The sequence below is a fragment of the Oncorhynchus nerka genome, linkage group LG1, assembly GCF_034236695.1.
Source record: "Oncorhynchus nerka isolate Pitt River linkage group LG1, Oner_Uvic_2.0, whole genome shotgun sequence".
NCBI lineage: Eukaryota > Metazoa > Chordata > Actinopteri > Salmoniformes > Salmonidae > Oncorhynchus > Oncorhynchus nerka.
Window position 1 is genome coordinate 55,423,968 of NC_088396.1, and position 27,351 is coordinate 55,451,318.

Here is a 27,351-nt window from a genome sequence, read left to right on the forward strand (position 1 = left end):
CAGTATAGACAGAACACTCCTACTCATTTCAGACAGTATAGACAGAACACTCCTACTCATTTCAGACATTATAGACAGAACACTCCTACTCATTTCAGACATTATAGACAGAACACTCCTACTCATTTCAGACATTATAGACAGAACACTCCTACTCATTTCAGACATTATAGACAGAACACTCCTACTCATTTCAGACATTATAGACAGAACACTCCTACTCATTTCAGTGTTGCACCTATTCTGTCCCCGTCTTGTCCCCCCCCCCTCAGCTCATTGACAAGGACAACTTTTTGCTGTTTGGAACGGTATTCGAGGCCACGATGATCGACAGAAAGATCGGAGACAAACCCATTAACTTTGAGTTGTCTGTTGGTGAGCATTGATAAATCACTGACAGTCCGTCATCTACACTACTCTATTATACTCTATTCTACTCTATTATGCACTACTCTACTCTATTATACACTACTCTATTATACTCTATTATACTCTATTATGCACTACTCTACTCTATTATACACTACTCTACTCTATTATACACTACTCTACTCTATTATACACTACTCTACTCTATTATACACTACTCTATTATACACTACTCTATTATACACTACTCTACTCTATTATACACTACTCTATTATACACTACTCTATTATACTCTACTCTATTATGCTCTACTCTACTCTATTATACACTACTCTACTCTATTATACTCTACTCTACTCTATTATACACTACTCTATTATACACTACTCTATTATACTCTACTCTATTATGCTCTACTCTACTCTATTATACACTACTCTACTCTATTATACTCTACTCTACTCTATTATACACTACTCTATTATACTCTACTCTACTCTATTATACACTACTCTATTCTACTCTATTCTACTCTATTGTTGTGAATGTTATGAATAATGGTTAAACAATGTATACATTTAACTATAACTAAACTAATTCAACTCTACCCTGTTTTACTATATCTGATTTATAATGTTAGTTCATAAGAAAGAGGTTATGTAGCATGGATAAGGGGTTGGAAATGATAACCATTGTGTATGTAGGAAGGAATGTGTGTGTGTGTGTCTTAAGTACTCTATTATACTCTATTGTACACTACTCTACTCTATTATACACTACTCTACTCTATTATACACTACTCTGCACTACTCTACTCTCTACTGTATTCTATTATACACTACTCTACTCTACTCTCTACTATATTCTATTATACACTACTCTGCACTACTCTCTACTATATTCTATTATACTCTACTCTACTCTCTACTATATTCTATTATACACTACTCTACTCTACTCTACTATATTCTATTATACACTACTCTGCACTACTCTACTCTCTACTATATTCTATTATACACTACTCTGCACTACTCTACTCTGTACTATATTCTATTATACACTACTCTGCACTACTCTCTACTATATTCTATTATACACTACTCTACTCTCTACTATATTCTATTATACACTACTCTGCACTGCTCTACTCTCTACTATATTCTATTATACTCTACTCTACTCTCTACTATGTTATATTATACACTACTCTGCTCTATTATACTCTACTCTACTCTATTATACACTACTCTACTCTATTATACTCTACTCTACTCTATTATACACTACTCTACTCTATTATACTCTACTCTATTATACACTACTCTACTCTATTATACTCTACTATATTGTATTATACACTACCCTACTCTATTATACTCTACTATATTCTATTATACACTACTCTACTCTACTCTCTACTATATTCTATTATACACTACTGTGCACTACTCTACTCGCTACTATTCTATTATACACTACTCTGCACTACTCTACTCTCTACTCTATTATACACTACTCTACTCTATTATACACTACTCTACTCTATTATACTCTACTCTACTCTATTATACACTACTCTACTCTATTATACACTACTCTACTCTATTATACTCCACTATATTCTATTATACACTACTCTACTCTATTATACTCTACTATATTGTATTATACACTACCCTACTCTATTATACTCTACTATATTCTATTATACACTACTCTACTCTCTACTATATTCTATTATACACTACTGTGCACTGCTCTACTCGCTACTATTCTATTATACACTACTCTGCACTACTCTACTCTCTACTCTATTATACACTACTCTACTCTATTATACACTACTCTACTCTATTATACTCTACTATATTCTATTATACACTACTCTGCACTACTCTACTCTACTATATTCTATTATACACTACTCTGCACTGCTCTACTCTCTACTATATTCTATTATACACTACTCTACACTACTCTACTCTCTACTATATTCTATTATACACTACTCTGCACTACTCTACTAAATTCTATTATACACTACTCTACTCTACTCTCTACTATATTCTATTATACACTACTCTGCACTGCTCTACTCTCTACTATATTCTATTATACACTACTCTGCACTGCTCTACCCGCTACTATATTCTATTATACACTACTCGGCACTGCTCTACTCTCTACTCTATTGTACACTACTCTACTCTATTATACACTACTCTATTATACTCTATTATACTCTACTATATTCTATTATACACTACTCTACTCTATTATGCTCTACTCTAATCTACTCTATTATACTCTACTCTACTCTATTATACACTACTCTACTCTATTATACACTACTCTACTCTATTATACACTACTCTATTATACTCAACTCTATTATATTATACTCTACTCTATTATACTCTACTCTACTCTATTATACTCTACTCTACTCTACTCCATCTTCTCTATTCTATTCTATTCTAGTTTACTCTCCTCTATTCTCGTTTACTCTATTCTAGTTTACTGTACTCTACTCTCCTCTACTCTATTCTAGTTTACTATACTCTACTCTCTACTCTACTCTCCTCTATTCTCGTTTACTCTATTCTAGTTTACTTTACTCTACTATTCTACTCTACTCTACTCTCCACTTCTCTACTCTATTCTAGTTTACTCTACTCTACTCTCCACTTCTCTACTCTATTCTAGTTTACTCTCCTTTTTTCTCTTCTCTACTCTACTCTACACTACTCTAGTTTACTCTACTCTATTCTAGTTTACTCTTCTCTACTCTATTCTAGTTTACTCTACTCTATTCTAGTTTACTCTAATTTACTCAACTCTCATCTTCTCTTTTTTTATTTTCTCTTCTCTCCTCTCTACTGTACTATTCCCCCTCTGCTCCCTTCTCCTCTCCTCCCTTCTCCTCTCCTTCTCCTGTCCTCCCTTCTCCTCTCCTCCCTCCTCATCCCTTCTCCTCCCTCCTCATCCCTTCTCCTCCCTCCTCATCCCTTCTCCTCTGCTCCCTTCTCCTCTCATCCCTTCTCCTCCCTCCTCCTCCCTTCTCCCTCTCCCTTCTCCTCCCTTCTCCTCTCCCTCCCTTCTCATCCCTTCTCCTCTCCTCCCTTCTCATCCCTTCTCCTCTCCTCCCCTCCCTTCTCATCCCTTCTCCTCTCCTCCCCTCCCTTCTCATCCCTTCTCATCCCTTCTCCTCTCCTCCCTTCTCCTATTCTACTCGACTCTATTATATTGTATCATATTCTACTCTACTCTGTTATATCGTATCATATTCTACTTTACTCTGTTCTATCCTTGTCTGTCTGTGTGTATGTGTAGGTAACTTTGGGAACGTCCAGGAGGGCTCTCCCCAGGTCAGCGGTAGGAGAAAGGTGGAGAAGCCAGTAGCAGAGAGGGTATGGGATGGTCAAGATCTCGACAGTACCCCCCTGATTGACTCCCAGGACCCCAAACCTGGGCTCTGGCAGTCTCCATGCCAGTCCACCACACCCCAGAGAAACCCTCACTGATGGAAACAGGTCCTTGTACCTTGTTTGAATTGATCCTGATGTCACACAATGGCAGTTTCACAGACACGGATGTTATGTCCTGGACTAGAAAGCTTTTCCGATTAGAAATTCTCCATTAATCATTAGTCCAGGTAGAAGGTTCCAGAAAACTGTGCCTCAATGTCCAGAATTGGACTTTAAAATCTGTGTCTGATAAACCATCCCGTGGAGTCTGAAAGCATCAACATCAAAATGATCAGTTACGTAGTAAGCTTTGACTCTGTATCCGTCTCCAGGCATTACATGTACCTGCCCGTCCAGCATCAGAAGCCTTGTGTCCATGTGATGAGCTGCTGGGAGGATCGGACGTACCGTCTTCACAGCTCTAACTTTCTGGAGAACATCGCTGTCATGTTTGTACGTCACCTTTTCTACGTACCATGTAATGGTTTAGAGAGGGAACAACATGGACTCTAGTAATACCATGTAATGGTTTAGACAGGGTACAACATGGACTCTAGTAATACCATGTAATGGTTTAGACAGGGTACAACATGGACTCTAGTAATACCATGTAATGGTTTAGACAGGGTACAACATGGACTCTAGTAATACCATGTAATGGTTTAGACAGGGTACAACATGGGCTCTAGTAATACCATGTAATGGTTTAGACAGGGTACAACATGGACTCTAGTAATACCATGTAATGGTTTAGAGAGGGTACAACATGGACTCTAGTAATACCATGTAATGGTTTAGACAGGGTACAACATGGACTCTAGTAATATCATGTAATGGTTTAGACAGGGTATAAACAACATGGACTCTAGTAATACCATGTAATGGTTTAGACAGGGTACAACATGGACTCTAGTAATATCATGTAATGGTTTAGACAGGGTATAAACAACATGGACTCTAGTAATACCATGTAATGGTTTAGACAGGGTACAACATGGACTCTAGTAATACCATGTAATGGTTTAGACAGGGTATAAACAACATGGGCTCTAGTAATACCATGTAATGGTTTAGACAGGGTACAACATGGACTCTAGTAATACCATGTAATGGTTTAGAGAGGGTACAACATGGACTCTAGTAATACCATGTAATGGTTTAGACAGGGTAACAACATGGACTCTAGTAATACCATGTAATGGTTTAGACAGGGTACAACATGGACTCTAGTAATACCATGTAATGGTTTAGACAGGGTACAACATGGACTCTAGTAATACCATGTAATGGTTTAGACAGGGTACAACATGGGCTCTAGTAATACCATGTAATGGTTTAGACAGGGTACAACATGGACTCTAGTAATACCATGTAATGGTTTAGACAGGGTACAACATGGACTCTAGTAATACCATGTAATGGTTTAGAGAGGGTACAACATGGACTCTAGTAATACCATGTAATGGTTTAGACAGGGTACAACATGGACTCTAGTAATATCATGTAATGGTTTAGACAGGGTATAAACAACATGGACTCTAGTAATACCATGTAATGGTTTAGACAGGGTACAACATGGACTCTAGTAATATCATGTAATGGTTTAGACAGGGTATAAACAACATGGACTCTAGTAATACCATGTAATGGTTTAGACAGGGAACAACATGGACTCTAGTAATACCATGTAATGGTACGTCACGTGTTTGTACCCTATTTTTCGTGGTGATGTCATTGTGATGATGTCATCATATTCCACACAGGAAGAAGGCGTGGCCAAGACAGATGAACTGAACAAGTTGTCAGATCCAGGAACAGAAGCTCTCATGCGCCGAGTCTTTAAGGAGTTTATCATGGACGCCAGGTTGGTAACCTTAACGACACCATCAAACTGATAATAAAACTGTGGCAAACCGGTGGGGCGTTGGGTTGAGCGTGCAGAGGTTAACAGTCAGAAAACACAACTTTCCTAGTCTGCAGAGGTTAACACAGAGCTCAGACGGTTCCAGTCAGCAAACACAACTTTCCTAGTCTGTAAAATAAACGTAATCACGTAGGTTTGGCTCGGTCCTTCTTCTCAGCTCTGTGTCGGTCTCTCCCTGTTCTCTCCCGTGGTGTGCCACAGTGCTCCCTTTTATGTGTCCTCCACAGCTGGTTGGTACTTTCCCCTAGTTACCTCCACGGCTGGTTGGTACTTTCCCCTAGTTACCTCCACAGCTGGTTGGTACTTTCCCCTAGTTACCTCCACGGCTGGTTGGTACTTTCCCCTAGTTACCTCCACGGCTGGTTGGTACTTTCCCCTAGTTACCTCCACGGCTGGTTGGTACTTTCCCCCTAGTTTCCTCCACGGCTGGTTGGTACTTTCCCCTAGTTACCTCCACGGCTGGTTGGTACTTTCCCCTAGTTACCTCCACGGCTGGTTGGTACTTTCCCCTAGTTACCTCCACGGCTGGTTGGTACTTTCCCCTAGTTACCTCCACGGCTGGTTGGTACTTTCCCCTAGTTACCTCCACGGCTGGTTGGTACTTTCCCCTAGTTACCTCCACGGCTGGTTGGTACTTTCCCCTAGTTTCCTCCACAGCTGGTTGGTACTTTCCCCTAGTTACCTCCACAGCTGGTTGGTACTTTCCCCTAGTTACCTCCACAGCTGGTTGGTACTTTCCCCTAGTTACCTCCACAGCTGGTTGGTACTTTCCCCTAGTTACCTCCACGGCTGGTTGGTACTTTCCCCTAGTCTACCTAACTACCTCCACAGCTGGTTGGTACTTTCCCCTAGTTACCTCCACGGCTGGTTGGTACTTCCCCTAGTTTCCTCCGACACGGAGCTCCCCGTGTCGGGGTGTCCAGCTCATGTATTCCCAACGTCACATCACGTACCTCCCCTCTATTATCTATTACGGGGTAGACCTCCTGGGATACCACACAACACTGTTGACCATATGGTGGAAACTGACAACACTGTTGACCATATGGTGGAACTGACAACACTGTTGACTATATGGTGGAAACTGACAACACTGTTGACTATATGGTGGAAACTGACAACACTGTTGACTATATGGTGGAAACTGACAACACTGTTGACTATATGGTTGGAACTGACAACACTGTTGACTTCATAGTGGAAACTGACAACACTGTTGACCACAGGGTGGAAACTGACAACACTGTTGACTTCATAGTGGAAACTGACAACACTGTTGACCACAGGGTGGAAACTGACAACACTGTTGACTATATGGTGGAACTGACAACACTGTTGACTATATGGTTGGAACTGACAACACTGTTGACTATATGGTGGAAACTGACAACACTGTTGACTATATGGTTGGAACTGACAACACTGTTGACTTCATAGTGGAAACTGACAACACTGTTGACCACAGGGTGGAAACTGACAACACTGTTGACTTCATAGTGGAAACTGACAACACTGTTGACCACAGGGTGGAAACTGACAACACTGTTGACTTCATAGTGGAAACTGACAACACTGTTGACTATATGGTGCATGTGTCCTGGTACTACTAATAGTGACTCAAACGTGTGTGTGTGTGTGTGTGTGTGTGTGTGTGTGTGTGTGTGTGTGTGTGTGTGCTATCCGTTCTGCTGCAGGAGATTCATAGCCTTTGCAGAAGGGAAAGTGAGAATGAACCATCTGACCGTGTTGGATAAGAAACGCCTGACCATGTGTAAACAGGAGCTGGTTGGTGCCCTGGCCTCTAGACCCTACCTTCTGAGAGACAGTATTGTTAAATTTTGGTGGTGGTGATGATGGTGGTGATGATGATGGGGGTGGTGGTGGGGATAATGATGGTGGTGATGATGATGGTGGTGATGGTGGTTATGATGGTGATGATGGTGGTGGTGATGATGATGGTGGGGATGATGATGGTGGTGATGATGATGGTGGTTATGATGGTGATGATGATGGTGGAGATGAAGGTGATGATGATGTTCCCCCTACAGGAGAGTATGGTCGGAAAGGCAGAAACCATCTCAGAGGGGAAGAGGAAGGCTCGCAGTGTGAAGGAGATGTTGCAAGAGGCTCTAAAACTCACACAGAAACTGAGATTCCTAGTGGAAGAGGTGTGTGTGTGTGTGTGTGTGTGTGTGTGTGTGTGTGTGTCCTATCTCTCTCTATTAGCCCCAGCATACCATCCCAGATGTGTTTGTGTGTGTGTGAGTAGCATATTGACAGTGTGTATCCCAGAGATGACACTGAGCTGGTTTCTCTCCTATCTCTCTCTATTAGCCCCAGCATACCATCCCAGATGTGTTTGTGTGTGTGTGTGTTTGTGTGTGTGAGTAGCGTATTGACAGTGTGTATCCCAGAGATGACACTGAGCTGGTTTCTCTCCTATCTTTCTCTATTAGCCCCAGCATACCATCCCAGATGTGTGTGTGTGTGTGAGTAGCGTATTGACCGTGTGTATCCCAGATATGACACTGAGCTGCTTTCTCTCCAATCTCTCTCTATTAGCCCCAGCATACCATCCCAGATGTGTGTGTGTGTTTGTGTGTGTGTGAGTAGCGTATTGACAGTGTGTATCCCAGAGATGACACTGAGCTGGTTTCTCTCCTATCTCTCTCTATTAGCCCCAGCATACCATCCCAGATGTGTGTGTGTGTGTGTGAGTAGCGTATTGACAGTGTGTATCCCAGAGATGACACTGAGCTGGTTTCTCTCCTATCTCTCTCTATTAGCCCCAGCATACCATCCCAGATGTGTTTGTGTGGATGCTGAGTAACAACAAGCGTGTGGCTTATGCCCGCATCTCTGCCCGTGACCTGATCTACTCTGCCAGCCCTGAGGAGAGAGGCAAAGACTGTGGCAAGATCCAGACTTTATTCTTGAAGGTAAAGAGACTCACAGCAGTCATGGCTGTTCTTGTTTCCAATTATTTTTGAGGATGTGCTTATTAAACTCATTATTTTCACAAACAGGCTGAGTAGAGAGCATGCTGTAGATGTCCTTATAATATAGCTCATTTACATTTTAATCCATGGCTTTTATACATAGTACCAGTCAGAAGGTTTGGACACACATTGTAGAATAATAGTGAAGACATCAAAACTATGTTAAACAAATCAAAATATATTTTATATTTGAGATTTTTCCAAAGTAGTCACCGTTTGCCTTGATGACAGCTTTGCACACTATTGGCATTCTCTCAACCAGCTTCACGAGGTAGTCACCTGGAATGCAGTGTGCCTTCTTAAAAAGTTATTTTGTGGAATTATCTTTCCTTCTTAATGCGTTTGATCCAATCAGTTGTGTTGTGACTAGGTAGGGGTGGTATACAGAAGATAGCCCTATTTGCTAAAATACCAAGTCCATATTATAGCAAGAACAGCATTCCAGGTGAAGCTGGTTGAGAGAATGCCAAGAGTGCGCAAAGCTGTCATCATGGTGGCTATTTGAAGAATCTCAAAAAAAAAAATTTTTTTGATTTGTTTAAAACATGTTTGGTTACTACATAATTCCATATGTGTTATTTCATAGTTCTGATGTTTTCACTATTATTCTACAATGTAGAAAATAGTGAAACATAAAGAAAAACCCTGGAATGAGTCGGTGTTTCCAAACGATTGACTGGTACTGTATACCAGTAGTGAGAGAAGTGATTTTCACAGGCACTACGAGGACCCCGGGAAAAGTAGTGTTCTATATAGGGATTAGGGTGCACAGTTTGATGACGTCTTCTCCTTTACTACCCCAGCCCCCAGAGAAGACTGTAGCAGGCTGGTCAGTTCAGTCCAAATGTACCATACTATATAGTGAATAGAGTGCCATTCTTGTGATGTCCTCTCCTTTTCTGCCCCAGCCCCCAGGGAAGCGTGTAGCAGGCTGGTCAGTTCAGGCCAAACTGGACATGTACCTGTGGCTGGGCAGCAGCAGAGACTCCTCTCATGTGCTGGATAACCTGCCTGGAGGGTTTGAGCCCAAAGGGGGCGCCACTGAGAGCAGCTTCTACCTGCCATCCTACCTGTACATCTGGCATATAGAGGTAGGACGGACGGATGGCCGGACGGACAGAGAGAGGGAGAGAGACAGACAGACAGAGAGAGGGAGGGAGGGAGAGACAGACAGACGGACAGAGAGAGGGAGAGACAGACAGACGGACAGAGAGAGGGAGAGACAGACAGACGGACAGAGAGAGGGAGAGACAGACAGACGGACAGAGAGAGGGAGAGACAGACAGACAGAGAGAGGGAGAGACAGACAGACAGACAGACAGACAGAGAGAGGGAGAGACAGACAGGCAGACAGACAGACAGAGAGAGGGAGAGACAGACAGATGGACAGAGAGGGAGAGAGACAGAAAGGCAGACAGACAGACAGAGAGAGGGAGAGACAGACAGACAGAGAGAGGGAGAGACAGACAGGCAGACAGAGAGAGGGAGAGACAGACAGACAGGCAGACAGATGGACAGAGAGAGGGAGAGACAGACAGACGGACAGATAGGCAGACAGGCAGACAGAGAGAGGGAGAGGCAGACAGACAGACATTGGGAATAATAACCTGTTTCTCTTCCCTCCAGACGAGCACAAGTTCCAGATGCGCGCCCACATGTACCAGGCTCGAGGGCTGATAGCAGCAGACTCTACAGGACTCTCAGACCCCTTCGCCAGGGTCACCTTCCTGACATATAGCCACACCACGGCCGTAAGGTCCACTAACTCTCATAGGATGGGATCTAGCTACAGAGAAGGTCCCTAAGAAGAAAAGGGGCTTTTGAAGGGTGTAGTTCTAACCAGGGTTGGAGTTATCCATCTATTTTCATTCAATTCATTAGATGAGCTAAGTTTCCAAGTGCTATTTACTCTGAGAGTTTTTTTATTCCTGAATTGGCATATCGATTCATTTCCTGACCCCATCCATGTTTCATAGTACTACCTATGACCCAATCTGTGGCACTAAGTACTACCTATGACCCAATCTGTGGCACTAAATTCTACCTATGACCCAATCTGTGGCACTAAGTACTACCTATGACCCAATCTGTGGCACTAAGTACTACCTATGACCCAATCTGTGGCACTAAATTCTACCTATGACCCAATCTGTGGCACTAAATTCTACCTCTGACCCAATCTTTGCGACTAAGCACTACCTATGACTCAATCTGTGGCACTAAATTCTACCTCTGACCCAATCTGTGGCACTAAATTCTACCTCTGACCCCAGTCGTAGTTCTAAGTACTACCTATGACCCAATCTGTGGCACTAAATTCTACCTATGACCCAATCTGTGGCACTAAGTACTACCTCTGACCCAATCTGTGGCACTAAGTACCTCTGACCCAATCTGGCACTAAGTACTACCTCTGACCCAATCTGTGGCACTAAATTCTACCTCTGACCCAATCTGTGGGACTAAGCACTACCTATGACTCAATCTGTGGCACTAAATTCTACCTCTAACCCAATCTGTGGCACTAAATTCTACCTCTGACCCCAGTCGTAGTTCTAAGTACTACCTATGACCCAATCTGTAGCACTAAATTCTACCTCTGACCCCAGTCGTAGTTCTAAGTGCTCCTGTGCCTCTTAGATCATCAACCAGACGTTAACCCCGACCTGGAACCAGATGCTGTTGATGACCCGGGTCACGCTGCATGGAGACCTAGCTCACCTGGAGCAGGAGCCACCGTGCATCGTCATCGAGGTGTATGATGACGATGCTCTGGTGAGCTAACAAACCAACCCCCTTCTCTCTGACGTTACGATATGCCTTCTTTTCAACAGACACACTCCGTGGTAACACTGTAGCTCCGTGGTCACACTGTAGCTCCGTGGTCACACGGTAGCTCTGTGGTAACACCGTAGCTCCGTGGTAACACTGTAGCTCCGTGGTAACACTGTAGCTCCGTGGTAACACTGTAGCTCCGTGGTAACACCGTAGCTCCGTGGTAACACTGTAGCTCCGTGGTAACACCGTAGCTCCGTGGTAACACTGTAGCTCCATGGTAACACCGTAGCTCCGTGGTAACACTGTAGCTCCATGGTAACACCGTAGCTCCGTGGTAACACTGTAGCTCCATTTCAACAGACACAGTGCCAGTCTGTTTCTGATCTGTTGTTGCTCACGTTGGCAAGAGATCGGAAACAGACATCTTAAGATGATCAGAAACATCACTTAAAATGTAAAGTTTAAAGGTTAAATAAAAATAAAAAAGGTGAAAATATATTGGTTTAATTAAGTGAATTCCTTGACGACAGTGACCTTTACAGAAGTCAAGTCAAATGTATTTATATAGCCCTTCGTACATCAGCTGATATCTCAATGTGCTGTACAGAAACCCAGCCTAAAACTCCAAACAGCAAAGCAATGCAGGTGTAGAATTGATTTATAATCCAGTTGGAGTGTCTGGTGTTGGGACAGACTATTCAAATTGGGTAGCTATCCTGCTCCCATAAGGATTTGTCTCTGTTCTCTGCACATACTGTATTTATTCACCTGCTACCTGTCTTGTGCTTCTTTCCCCCCAGGGCAAGGCAGAGTACCTGGGCAGCACGGTGGCAGTGCCCGTGGTGAGGGTGTCAGAGCAGCCCTACTCTCCTCCCCAGCTCCAGTACAGTCCTCTGTTTTCTGGATTCCAGTCTGGGGGAGAACTGCTGGGAGCCTTTGAGCTCATACAGGTAGGGCCCTACTGGAGACTTGAGGCACAACATGAAACACTATTCCCTATGTAGTGCAATGGATATGTCTGTTTTGAATTCTGTCAAGCTGAGTCGAGGGGGAATTCAGAGTTTAGTAAAGCTGAGTCGAGGGGGAATTCATAGTTTAGTAAAGCTGAGTCGAGGGGGAATTCATAGTTTAGTAAAGCTGAGTCGAGGGGAATTCAGAGTTTAGTAAAGCTGAGTCGAGGGGGAATTCAGAGTTTAGTAAAGCTGAGTCGAGGGGAATTCAGAGTTTAGTAAAGCTGAGTCGAGGGGGAATTCAGAGTTTAGTAAAGCTGAGTCGAGGGGGAATTCAGAGTTTAGTAAAGCTGAGTCGAGGGGGAATTCAGAGTTTAGTAAAGCTGAGTCGAGGGGGAATTCAGAGTTTAGTAAAGCTGAGTCGAGGGGGATTTCAGAGTTTAGTAAAGCTGAGTCGAGGGGATTTGAGTTTAGTAAAGCTGAGTCGAGGGGAATTCAGAGTTTAGTAAAGCTGAGTCGAGGGGGAATTCAGAGTTTAGTAAAGCTGAGTCGAGGGGGATTTCAGAGTTTAGTAAAGCTGAGTCGAGGGGGATTTGAGTTTAGTAAAGCTGAGTCGAGGGGGAATTCAGAGTTTAGTAAAGCTGAGTCGAGGGGGAATCTCTGAGTTTAGTCCATGAAGCTCCCCCTCTGTAAGGGGGTTGTTTCATTGTATTCATCTCAAGAGCTGAGTCAGGAGGGGGAATTCAGAGTTTAGTAAAGCTGATCTATCTGAGGCAAATTCAGAGTTTAGGTAAAGATTAGAGGTGAGGGGATTTCAGAGTTTAGTAAAGCTGAGTCGAGGGGATTTGAGTTTAGTAAAGCTGAGTCGAGGGGAATTCAGAGTTTAGTAAAGCTGGTCTTTGAGGGGGAATTCAGGTTTAGTATGTGATATTAAAGATTCTGAGTCGAGGGGGATTCATTCTCTGTTCTTTTTCCTGAGGGAGCTGCAGCTCCATGATTTTTCTCCCCTCTGTAAGTGTGCTGGGGTTGTTTCATTGTTATTCATCTCATAGATCCCAGAGTCAGGACGAAGAGTATCTGCCTGACCTGGTAACGAACCAGACGGTCAGATCTATCCTGTACCTGGCAACTCAAATTAGACCTGTTTTACTGAGCACCCAAACCTCGATTAGAGGTGTAACTAAGAGATCAACCCAAAGTGCAGTACCTCTGGAATAGGTGGCAGGGCATTATTCCACTGTGTGTTAGTTGGAATGGTATGATATGTTTGTGTATGTACTTTGTTTGGTAGTTCCTATGTGATATTAAAGGATTCTGTTCTGGGTGTTGTGGTGTTCTCTGTGTCAACCAAGGTGTCACCACGTTCTGGGGACACTAAGGGAGCCAAGAAGGTGCAGCTCCTGTCTGTGGACCGTCCCCAGGTGTTTATAGAGTGTGACCTGGTAAAACAAGACCAACCCAAACTCCTCTGTTATCCAGAGCTACAAGACCAACCCAAACTTCACCACGCTGGTGGACGCCTTCGACCTGGTAACTAACACGACCAACCCAAACCTCACCATGCTGGTGGTAACTAAGACGACCAACTCAAACAACACCATGCTGGTGGGTTTTAACTAAGACAACCAACCCAAACCTCACCACGCTGGTGGTAACTAAGACGACCAACCCAAACTTCACCATGCTGGTGGCTGGTGGACACTAACAAGACCAACCCAAACTTCACCATGCTGGTGGTAACTAACACGACCAACCCAAACCTCACCACGCTGGTGGTAACTAACAAGACCAACCCAAACCTCACCACGCTGGTGGACACTAACACGACCAACCCAAACCTCACCACGCTGGTGGTAACTAAGACGACCAACCCAAACTTCACCACGCTGGTGGACACTAACAAGACCAACCCAAACTTCACCATGCTGGTGGTAACTAAGACGACCAACCAAAACCTCACCACGCTGGTGGTAACTAACACGACCAACCCAAACTTCACCACGCTGGTGGACGCCTTCGACCTGGTAACTAACAAGACCAACCCAAACTTCACCACGCTGGTGGTAACTAACACGACCAACCCAAACTTCACCATGCTGGTGGACGCCTTCGACCTGGTAACTAACAAGACCAACCCAAACTTCACCACGCTGGTGGTAACTAACACGACCAACCCAAACTTCACCATGCTGGTGGACGCCTTCGACCTGGTAACTAACAAGACCAACCCAAACTTCACCACGCTGGTGGTAACTAAGACGACCAACCCAAACCTCACCATGCTGGTGGTAACTAACAAGACCAACCCAAACTTCACCACGCTGGTGATAACTAACACTACCAACCCAAACTTCACCAAGCTGGTGGTAACTAACACAACCAACCCAAACTTCACCAAGCTGGTGGTAACTAACACAACCAACCCAAACTTCACCAAGCTGGTGGTAACTAACACGACCAAAACCCAAACTTCACCATGCTGGTGGTAACTAACACAACCAAAACCCAAACTTCACCATGCTGGTGGTAACTAACACGACCAACCCAAACTTCACCACGCTGGTGGTAACTAAGACGACCAACCCAAACCTCACCATGCTGGTGGTAACTAACAAGACCAACCCAAACTTCACCACGCTGGTGATAACTAACACAACCAACCTAAACTTCACCACGCTGGTGATAACTAACACAACCAACCCAAACTTCACCAAGCTGGTGGTAACTAACACAACCAACCCAAACTTCACCAAGCTGGTGGTAACCCAAACTTCACCATGCGTAACTAACACAACCAAAACCCAAACTTCACCATGCTGGTGGTAACTAACACGACCAACCAAACTTCCCAAACTTCACCATGCTGGTGGTAACAAGACCAACCCAAACTTCAACTGGTGATAACTAAACCAACCCAAACTTCACCATGCTGGTGGTAACTAACACAACCAAAACCCAAACTTCACCATGCTGGTGGTAACTAACACGACCAAAACCGAACTGTTATCTGTTAACGAGGTAGAATAGTGCACAGGTGTAATCTGTTAACACCTGTGCACTATTCTACCTCGTTATCTGTTAACGAGGTAGAATAGTGCACAGGTGTAATCTGTTAACGAGGTAGAATAGTGCACAGGTGTTATCTGTTAACGAGGTAGAATAGTGCACAGGTGTAATCTGTTAACGAGGTAGAATAGTGCACAGGTGTTATCTGCGTCCCACATGACACCTTATTCCTTATGTCCTTTAGTTCTCTGGTCAAAAGTAGTGCACTATAAAGGGAACCGGGTGCCATTTGGGATACAGGCAGAGATACATGCAGAGTTGACCTGACGTTCCATCTTGTTCTCCTCCCTGTCTGTCCCTTCCCACAGGAGCTGCCTGAGAATGAGAACCTTCACCCTCCCCTGAACATCAGTGTGGTGGACTGGCGAGCATTCGGACGCTCCACCGTGGTGGGAAACTACACCATCAACAACCTGAAGCCCTTCAAATACACCCCTCCTCCAGCGCTGTCCGCGCCAACCTCACCACGGGGACCTGACAGCAGAGAGGGTAAAAGTCAAATTACAGACCTCTACATGCTTTGTAAGTAGGAAAACCTGCAAAATCGGCAGTGTTCTCCCCACTGTATATCATCATGAACCCACCCTATTACCCCCCTCTCTCCAGCTGGAAAATCCTACAAATGGTTTCTTGTTGTAACAACGTCCTTTCAACCAGTTTTGTCCGCTGGGATAGCGACTGTTGAACAGGACTTTCAGGCGGTGCTGTTTTACCGACTGTTGAACAGGACTTTCAGGTGGTGCTGTTTTACCGACTGTTGAACAGGACTTTCAGGCGGTGCTGTTTTACCGACTGTTGAACAGGACTTTCAGGTGACGTTGTTTTACCGACTGTTGAACAGGACTTTCAGGTGGTGCTGTTTTACCGACTGTTGAACAGGACTTTCAGGTGGTGCTGTTTTACCGACTGTTGAACAGGACTTTCAGGTGACATTGTTTTACCGACTGTTGAACAGGACTTTCAGGTGGTGCTGTTTTACCGACTGTTGAACAGGACTTTCAGGTGACGCTGTTTTACCGACTGTTGAACAGGACTTTCAGGTGGTGCTGTTTTACCGACTGTTGAACAGGACTTTCAGGTGACGCTGTTTTACCGACTGTTGAACAGGACTTTCAGGCGGTGCTGTTTTACCGACTGTTGAACAGGACTTTCAGGTGGTGCTGTTTTACCGACTGTTGAACAGGACTTTCAGGCGGTGCTGTTTGACCACCCCGTGGTGTGCTTTGTGTTTTCAGATTTAGGTATGATGCCCCAGTCTAATGTAGACAATGTAATCCCTTTGTCATCTGAGGATGTCTCAATCAACATCTACCAGGAGATCTCTCCTACACCCCCACCACCACCTCCACCCGAACCAGACAAGAAGGAAAAGGTGAGAGGAAGAAGACACACATACACACATACACACGCACACACACACACATTAACAAGCATTCTCCGTATAAAACAGGAATGGAGGAAGAGCTCTCGGAAGTCTACTAAGAGAAGGAAGCGTACCGTAGCAGATGAGTCTGGGGATAACGTCCTCGACTGGTGGTCCAAGTACTACGCCTCGGTAGACAAGAGACAGCAGGTATCCAAACACTATTGGTCCACGTGTTGGACTGTAGTCGGTCCATATGTTGGACTGTAGTTGGTCCATGTGTTGGACTGTAGTTGGTCCACGTGTTGGACTGTAGTTGGTCCACGTGTTGGACTGCAGTTGGTCCATAGAGATGGACCAGAGAGCACACCCTCTATGGTCCTAAACTAAACTGAGGACCTCTGTTATCTCTCCAGGCCAAGCAGAAGGAGGTACATCCCTTTCCATACATCTATGATAATGGTGAGTAAGAGCTTCAACACATTTTCCAGACAGGAAACTTTTTCAAACGACTGATTGACTGTTCAAATGAAATCAAAATAGTTTTCATCGTCACGTGCTTCATAAAACAACAGGTGTAGACTAACAGTGAAATGCTTACGGGGCCCTTCACAAAAATGAGACATTGGAAATATTCAAAAAATAATAACACAAGGAATAAATCTACAATGAGTAACAATAACTTGGCTACCAGGCATGGGACATGGGATACCAGGCTATATACACGGGTACCAGGCTATATACACGGGGTACCAGGCTATATACATGGGATACCAGGCTATATACACGGGATCCCAGGCTATATACACGGGGTACCAGGCTATATACACGGGGTACCAGGCTATATACACAGGATCCCAGGCTATATACACGGGATCCCAGGCTATATACACGGGGTACCAGGCTATATACATGGGGTACCAGGCTATATACACGGGGTACCAGGCTATATACACGGGGTACCAGGCTATATACACGGGGTACCAGGCTATATACACGGGATCCCAGGCTATATACACGGGTACCAGGCTATATACACGGGGTACCAGGCTATATACACGGGGTACCAGGCTATATACACGGGATACCAGGCTATATACACGGGGTACCAGGCTATATACCAGGCTATATACACGGGGTACCAGGCTATATACACGGGGTACCAGGCTATATACATGGGGTACCAGGCTATATACACGGGTACCAGGCTATATACACAGGGTCCCAGGCTATATACACGGGATCCCAGGCTATATACACGGGGTACCAGGCTATATACATGGGGTACCAGGCTATATACACAGGATCCCAGGCTATATACACGGGATCCCAGGCTATATACACGGGGTACCAGGCTATATACACGGGGTACCAGGCTATATACACGGGTACCAGGCTATATACACGGGGTACCAGGCTATATACACGGGGTACCAGGCTATATACACGGGATACCAGGCTATATACACGGGGTACCAGGCTATATACCAGGCTATATACACGGGGTACCAGGCTATATACACGGGGTACCAGGCTATATACATGGGGTACCAGGCTATATACACGGGATACCAGGCTATATACACGGGGTACCAGGCTATATACACGGGTACCAGGCTATATACACGGGGTACCAGGCTATATACACGGGGTACCAGGCTATATTCACGGGGTACCAGGCTATATACACGGGGTACCAGGCTAAATACACGGGGTACCAGGCTAAATACACGGGGTACCAGGCTAAATACACGGGGTACCAGGCTATATACATGGGGTACCAGGCTATATACACGGGGTACCATGCTATATACACGGGGTACCAGGCTATATACACGGGTACCAGGCTATATACACGGGGTACCAGGCTATATACACGGGGTACCAGGCTATATACACGGGGTACCAGGCTATATACACGGGATCCAGGCTATATACACGGGGTACCAGGCTATATACATGGGGTACCAGGCTATATACACGGGATACCAGGCTATATACACGGGATACCAGGCTATATACACGGGGTACCAGGCTATATACACGGGGTACCAGGCTATATACACGGGATACCAGGCTATATACACGGGATACCAGGCTATATACACGGGTTACCAGGCTATGTACACGGGGTACCAGGCTATATACACGGGGTACCAGGCTATATACACGGGGTACCAGGCTATATACACGGGGTACCAGGCTATATACACGGGGTACCAGGCAAAGGTAGGGGTAAAGGATAGGGGGGTAAAGGTAGGGGTAAAGGATAGATAATAGACAGTAACCGCAGTATACTGTAGGTAGAGGTAAAGGATTTATAATAGACAGTAACAGCAGTATACTGTAGGTAGGGGTAAATGATAGATAATAGACAGTAACAGCAGTATACTGTAGGTAGGGGTAAAGGATAGATAATAGACAGTAACAGCAGTATACTGTAGGGGTAAAGGATAGATAATAGACAGTAACAGCAGTATACTGTAGGGGTAAAGGATAGATAATAGACAGTAACAGCAGTATACTGTAGGTGGGGGTAAAGGATAGATAGACAGTAACAGCAGTATACTGTAGGTAGGGGTAAAGGATAGATAATAGACAGTAACAGCAGTATACTGTAGGTAGGGGTAAAGGATAGATAATAGACAGTAACAACAGTATACTGTAGGTAGGGGTAAAGGATAGATAATAGACAGTAACAGCAGTATACTGTAGGTAGGGGTAAAGGATAGATAATAGACAGTAGCAGCAGTATACTGTAGGTAGGGGTAAAGGATAGATAATAGACAGTAACAGCAGTATACTGTAGGTAGGGGTAAAGGATAGATAATAGACAGTAACAGCAGTATACTGTAGGGGTAAAGGATAGATAATAGACAGTAACAGCAGTATACTGTAGGTAGGGGTAAAGGATAGATAGACAGTAACAGCAGTATACTGTAGGTAGGGGTAAAGGATAGATAATAGACAGTAGCAGCAGTATACTGTAGGTAGGGGTAAAGGATAGATAATAGACAGTAACAGCAGTATACTGTAGGTAGGGGTAAAGGATAGTAAAGGATAGATAATAGACAGTAACAGCAGTATACTGTAGGTAGGGGTAAAGGATAGATAATAGACAGTAACAGCAGTATACTGTAGGTAGGGGTAAAGGATAGATAATAGACAGTAACAGCAGTATACTGTAGGTAGGGGTAAAGGATAGATAATAGACAGTAACAGCAGTATACTGTAGGTAGGGGTAAAGGATAGATAATAGACAGTAACAGCAGTATACTGTAGGGGTAAAGGATAGATAATAGACAGTAACAGCAGTATACTGTAGGTAGGGGTAAAGGATAGATAATAGACAGTAACAGCAGTATACTGTAGGTAGGGGTAAAGGATAGATAATAGACAGTAACAGCAGTATACTGTAGGTAGGGGTAAAGGATAGATAATAGACAGTAACAGCAGTATACTGTAGGTAGGGGTAAAGGATAGATAATAGACAGTAACAGCAGTATACTGTAGGTAGTAAAGGATAAATGATAGATAATAGACAGTAGCAGCAGTATACTGTAGGTAGGGGTAAAGGGGGTAGATAGATAGACAGTAACAGGGTCCTGTTGGTTAGACTTGCTGCGTGGTAAAGAGAGAACAGACTATGACTTGAGTGCCAGATGTTTTTATTTTTGTTAACAGCAGTATACTGTTTTGGTGTAGATAATTTGAGTTTCAGTTTTCTTCATGAATACAGTAACAGTTTGGACAGATAGATAATAGACTCACACCACATTGTTGTGTATTACTGTATTTCCATTCCAAACCTTGCTGTCATTGTTGTGTATTACTGATATTTCCATTCCAAACCTTGCTGTCATTGTTGTGTATTACTGATATTTCCATTCCAAACCTTGCTGTCATTGTTGTGTATTAAAGGATATTTCCATTCCAAACCTTGCTGTCATTGTTGTGTAGGGAGTAAAGGATATTTCCATTCCAAACCTTACTGTCATTGTTGGGTATTAAGGATATTTCCATTCCAAACCTTGCTGTCATTGTTGTGTAGGGTAAAGGATAGTATTTCCATTCCAAACCTTGCTGTCATTGTTGTGTATTAAAGTATTTCCATTCCAAACCTTGCTGTCATTGTTGTGTATTACTGATAGATTTCCATTCCAAACCTTGGTAGGGGTCTGTCATTGTTGTGTATTACAGTATTTCCATTCCAAACCTTGCTGTCATTGCAGTATTACTGTATTTCCATTCCAAACCTTGCTGTCATTGTTGTGTATTACTGTATTTCCATTCCAAACCTTGCTGTCATTGTTGTGTATTACTGTATTTCCATTCCAAACCTTGCTGTCATTGTTGTGTATTACTGTATTTCCATTCCAAACCTTGCTGTCATTGTTGTGTATTACTGTATTTCCTTTCCAAACCTTGCTGTCATTGTTGTGTATTACAGTATTTCCATTCCAAACCTTGCTCTCCGATGGAGTAGACTCCTTGGGTAAGGACATGCATAGCAAGACAGTAGTAATTTATCGACATGGTTCCTTGGGTAAGGATATGGCTAGACATAACAGTATAGTAATTCATCGTAAAGGTTCCTAACTTCCTCCTTCTATCAATCATTTTTTGGTGGCAAGTATAGTCCATTGCACCCCAATAGAATAGTGGTTTTGGGGGAAGGCTGTGAAATACAATGGTTGTGGGGGGGTGGGGGGGAGGTCTATGGGTGTCACAAGGTCGGTATCTGTAGATGGTGTTACACCTAGCAACCTATTTATCAATCATAGCCAACTGTAATTGTTTGCACATGAGTTGCACCTTGGTTGCTTTGTGCTTAATAATTCTGTTATTTTCCTACATCTAACTGCACATCTAGATGTTTACTTTACTGTTGTTTATATATACAGTTGAAGTCGGAAGTTTACATACACCTTAGACAAATACATTTAAACTCAGTTTTTCACAATTCCCTGACATTTAATCACAGTAAAAGTTCCCTGTCAGTTAGGATCACCACTTTCTTTTAAGAATGTGAAATGTCAGAATAATAGTAGAGAGAATTATTTATTAAAGGTTTTATTTCTTTCATCACATTCCCAGTGGGTCAGAAGTTTACAATTTTGGCCCATTCCCCCTGACAGAGCTGGTGTAACTGAGTCGGGTTTGTAGGCCTCCTTGCTCGCAGTTAGCTTTTCAGTTCTGCCCACAAATTTTCTATAGGATTTAGGTCAGGGCTTTGTGATGGCCACTCCAATACCTCCTGCAGCAAAGCATCCCCACAACATGATGCTGCCACCCCCGTGCCACAACATGATGCTGCCACCCCCGTGCTTCACAGTTGGGATGGTGTTCTAGATTGCAAGCCTCCCCCTTTTCCTCCAAACGTAAACGATGATCATTATGGCTAACAGCTCTATTTCTGTTTCATTAGACCAGAGGACATTTCTCCAAAAAGTACGATCTTTGTCCCTTTGTACAGTTGCAAACCGTAGTCTGGCTTTTGAATGGCGGTTTTGAAGTAGTGGCTTCTTCCTTCCTGAGCGGCCTTTCAAGTTATGTTTATATAGGACTCGTTTTACTGTGGATATAGTGGTAAACCGTCCATCACACCGTCTGGGGTAGTCATGCCTTCGTTAAGTCTGTGAGGGGAGAAGCTATTGCGGCAAAGTTAGGGTACAAATCGACTGTAGTATCCTGCTAACCCCAGGAAAGACCCCAGGACCGGCCATCCCCTAATGGCAGCCATTTTTTTTTTATCTTGGGGTTTCCCATTTCCTCTCCCGATCTGATATCCCAGGTACTCCACCTCGGCGTAGCCCAGCTTGCACTTGTGGGGGTTTGCGGTCAGACCTGCATCCCTTAGCACATCAACCACTGCCTGTAATCTACAAAGATGGGACTCCCAACTGTCACTGTGCACAATTATGTCATCCCAAATAAGCAGTCGCGTACTCACTGTGCGGCCGCAGGATGCAGTCCATGAGTCGCTGAACGGTCGCTGGTGCCCCTTGGAGCCCGAAAGGAAGAACTCGGTAGTGGTATAGCTCCCCCCCCGGGATGAAGTCCCGAACTCCCGGGACCGGTACCTGCCAGTACCCCTTCGTCAGGTCCAAGGTGCTGACCCTCCCCAAACGGTCGATCAGTTCATCCATCCGGGGGTAGGCATCAAACTTACTGTCACCTGTTGTTCAGGCCCCGGAAGTCATTGCAGAAGCAGACGGTTCCCGTCCGGTTTTGGAACCAGCACTATATGGCTAGACCACTCACTGTGGGACTCCTGTAGTACCCCCATCTCTAGCATTGGCTAGACCACTCACTGTGGGACTCCTGTAGTACCCCCATCTCTAGCATTGGCTAGACCACTCACTGTGGGACTCCTGTAGTACCCCCATCTCTAGCATTGTCGTCACTTCCCGCTGGACCGCCACCCTCCGGGCTTCTGGTATCCGGACGTTTACGTACATGATGTTCCCCGGCACTTCTGTGAACATGGCCGTATTCTGCTGGACCAACTCTCAGGGCTTCTGGTATCCGGACGTTTACGTACATGATGTTCCCCGGCACTTCTGTGAACATGGCCGTATTCTGCTGGACCAACTCTCAGGGCTCTTCTTGTCGTTGGGTCGGGCTGGGGTCTACCCCCATTACAACTTTAAACAGAGGCTTTGCTGTGGCTGGTCCATGTTACGCACAGCGCCTCTCAGTGCATGCCATTTCTTCAGCAAGTTGACACGGAATAATAGTAAATCTGGACGGGTTTTCACATTCCGTTTCCTGTTTGGGGCACATTATAATTGACGTGGCCTACCCTCCGATGTCGACAGGACTTTTTCAGTTACGCCACGTAGCCAGGGGTTTTCTCCAATACCTGTTTGGCACATTATAATTGACGATGGCCACCCACTCACAACGATGCTAGCCACCCACGCTTCACAGTTGGGATGGTGTTTTCTCCGCCTCCTGTCCTTGGGGCATCATTATAAACAGCTCTATTTCTGTTTCATTAGACCCATTTCTCCAACGATCTTTGTCGTAGGACCAGTTGCACGCCAGTCTGGCTTTTGAATGGCGGGGGTTTTCTTCCTTTTGGGGCACATTATAATTGTTTATATAGGCCTTTTACTGTGGATGTCGTAGGACCCGTCCATCACACCACGTAGCCAGGGGTTTTCTCCGTCCTGTTTGGGGCACATTATAATTGACGTGGGTACCCACTCAACGATGTCGTAGGATCCTGTTACGCCAGGAAAGACCCCAGGTTTTCTCCCCGTCCTGTTTGGGGCACATTATCCCAGGTACTCCACCTCGGCGTAGCCCAGCTTGCGTGTCAGACCTACCCACACATCAACCATGTCAAAGATGGGACTCCCAACTGTCACTGTGCACAATTATGTCATCCCAGGGGTTTTCTCCCAGGATCCTGTTTGGAGCCCGAAAGGAAGAACTCGGTAGTTATAGCTCCCGGGATGAAGTCCCACTCAACGATGTCGCCAGTACCCGTTACGCCAGGTAGCCAGGGGTTTTCTCCCCTGTTTGGGGCACATTATCCATTGACGTGGCATCAAACTCAACTGATGTCAGGCCCGGAAGTCATTGCGAAGCAGGTTTTCTCCGTCCTGTTTGGAACCAGCATATATGGCTACCCACTCACTGTGGGACCCGTTGCCAGTAGCCAGGAATCTCTAGCATTGGCTCAGCACCAAGACCTTCTCACCAACCTTGGGCCCCAAGGTTGTAGACACGCTCCTGGGCACGTTGCACCTGGGCCATGTGCTCTCTCACCATTGGCCAAATCGGTGTCATCCTCTCCCTCATCTCCTCCACATGTTCTACTACACTGCGAAGGGGGTGGTCGGCTGCTCTTCCCAGACCGCCTTGGCTAGGTCCAGCAGCCCACGTGGCAGTAGTCCTCCACGGCGCGCTTGACTCCGGGCCAGTGGAACCGGTTCCCGATCCGCTTCCTGGTTTTCTCCATCCCCAGGTGTGCCCCAAGCAGGTAGGTGTGGGCAAGCTGCAACAGTCCTAACATACTGGCTGGGTAACAAGTCTTTGGTCTCCCCATTGTGCTTTACTACCTGATATAATAAATGATGCTTGATGGCGAAGTGGGGGTAGCGCCACTCGCTGACCCCAGGTAACAGCACACCATCCACACCTGGCCCCTCGCGTTCTGGAAATTGGGGTCTTCAAACTGACCCGTGAGGATTCCCATGTTGGGAGGTCTGTCTAGGGCCTCCACCTCCATAAAGGGGAGCCTGAGGTCTTCCTCGCACGGTGGCTCGCTTGTCGGATCGGGATTGTCTCCCTCCTCCCAGTGGACACCTTGTGGCAGGGGTTGGGTTGCACAGGCCACCGTCCTTTTTCCTCTCCTTCCTACCTCCCGTGCTCGCCTCCCCTGGTCCCTCCTCCACAGTACCTAGAAGAGACGGCAGTCTCGACCGAGGAGAATGGACACGGGCAGGTTAGGAACAGCCCCCATGCGCATCTGGCACTCCCCCCTTGGGGTGGTTATCCTCACTGGCACCGTTGGGTACCTCTTTGTGTACTTTACCCTAGTTACCTCCACAGCTGGTTGGTACTTTCCCCTAGTTACCTCCACAGCTGGTTGTAAATGTAATGTAAATGTTGGTACTTTACCCTAGTTACCTCCAAGGCTGGTTGGTAGTTTACCCTAGTTACCTCCACAGCTGGTTGGTACTTTACCCTAGTTACCTCCACGGCTGGTTGGTACTTTACCCTAGTTACCTCCACGGCTGGTTGGTACTTTCCCCTAGTTACCTCCACGGCTGGTTGGTACTTTACCCTAGTTACCTCCACGGCTGGTTGGTACTTTCCCCTAGTTACCTCCACGGCTGGTTGGTACTTTCCCCTAGTTACCTCCACGGCTGGTTGGTACTTTCCCTAGTTACCTCCACGGCTGGTTGGTACTTTCCCTAGTTACCTCCACGGCTGGTTGGTACTTTACCCTAGTTACCTCCACGGCTGGTTGGTACTTTCCCCTAGTTACCTCCACAGCTGGTTGGTACTTTCCCCTAGTTACCTCCACGGCTGGTTGGTACTTTCCCCTAGTTACCTCCACGGCTGGTTGGTACTTTACCCTAGTTACCTCCACGGCTGGTTGGTACTTTCCCCTAGTTTCCTCCACGGCTGGTTGGTACTTCCCCTAGTTTCCTCCGACACGGAGCTTCCCGTGTCGGGGTGTCCAGCTCATGGACTCCCAGCAGAGGGAGCCAACGTCACATCACGTACCCCACCTCTATTATCTATTACAGGGTTAGACCTCCTGAGATACCACAATATAGATTATTTTGTACCCGTTTCCTCCAGCATCTTCACAAGGTGATGTTGTTCAGGGATTGAATTGCACTTTTCGCACCAAAGCATTTTCATCTCTAGGAGACAGAACGCGTCTCCTTCCTGAGCGGTATGACGGCTGCGTGCCCCCATGGTGTTTATACTTGCGTACTATTGCTTGTACAGATGAACGTGGTACCTTCAGGCATTTGGAAATTGCTCCCAAGGATGAACCAGACTTGTGGAGGTCTGCAATTTTTTTTCTGCGGTCTTGGCGGTCTTGATTTCGTTTGATTTTCCCATGATGTCAAGCAAAGAGGCACTGCCTTTGATGGTAGGCCTTGAAATACATCCCCAGGTACACCTCCAATTGACTCACATGATGTCATGTCAGAAGCTTCTAAAGTCATGACATCATTTTCTGGAATTTTCCAAGCTATTTAAAGGCACAGTCAACTTAGTGTATGTAAACTTCTGATCCACTGGAATTGTGATGCAGTGAATTATAAGTGAAATAATCTGTCTGTAAACAATTTTTGGAAAAATGACTTGTGTCATGCACAAAGTAGATGTCCTAACCGACTTGGCAACACTATAGTTTCTTAACAAGACATTTGTGGAGTGGTTGAAAAACGCGTTTTAATGACTCCAACCTAAGTGTATGTAAACTTCTGATTTCAACTGTATAAATATGTATGTATGTGTGTGTGAATGTATTTCCTTTTGCCCCAGTCACTGGACAGCAGGATGGAGACAAGAAAAAGAAACCAATATTGAATGTCTCTCAGGAAGGTGTGTCCAAACTGGCAACTCTACAGGTAAAATCTGCTGCTCTCTGGTTCTGTCACAAGTAAAAAAAAATGGAGGTGTCATTAAATGACCCTTTTCAACCAATCATATCAGTACACATGAGTTATTTTTTATTTATTTATTTTATTTTATTTCACCTTTATTTAACCAGGTATTTATATATATATATAACCCTTTATTTAACCAGGTAGGCAAGTTGAGAACAAGCTCTCATTTACAATTGCGACCTGGCCAAGATAAAGCATAGCAGTTCGATACATACAAACACAGAGTTACACATGGAGTAAACAACGACACAGAGTTACACATGGAGTAAAACAAACATACAGT

The 27,351-nt window shown here is 44.9% G+C and overlaps 1 protein-coding gene across 1 annotated transcript in view; it reads left to right on the forward strand.

Annotated features, from left to right (window-relative positions):
- The window catches only part of fer1l6 (fer-1 like family member 6), an 82,356-nt gene that overhangs the window by 24,805 nt on the left and 30,200 nt on the right, over positions 1-27,351 (forward strand). The window contains 20 exon segments of the mRNA XM_065018448.1: positions 273-375; positions 3,707-3,896; positions 4,173-4,293; positions 5,604-5,704; positions 7,459-7,549; positions 7,813-7,932; positions 8,551-8,703; positions 9,672-9,848; positions 10,392-10,514; positions 11,404-11,538; positions 12,342-12,491; positions 13,844-13,933; positions 13,971-14,096; positions 14,201-14,515; positions 15,866-16,046; positions 16,793-16,929; positions 17,008-17,130; positions 17,337-17,382; positions 21,371-21,415; positions 26,944-27,029. Coding sequence (XP_064874520.1) covers positions 273-375; positions 3,707-3,896; positions 4,173-4,293; positions 5,604-5,704; positions 7,459-7,549; positions 7,813-7,932; positions 8,551-8,703; positions 9,672-9,848; positions 10,392-10,514; positions 11,404-11,538; positions 12,342-12,491; positions 13,844-13,933; positions 13,971-14,096; positions 14,201-14,515; positions 15,866-16,046; positions 16,793-16,929; positions 17,008-17,130; positions 17,337-17,382; positions 21,371-21,415; positions 26,944-27,029 — 2,613 coding nt within the window.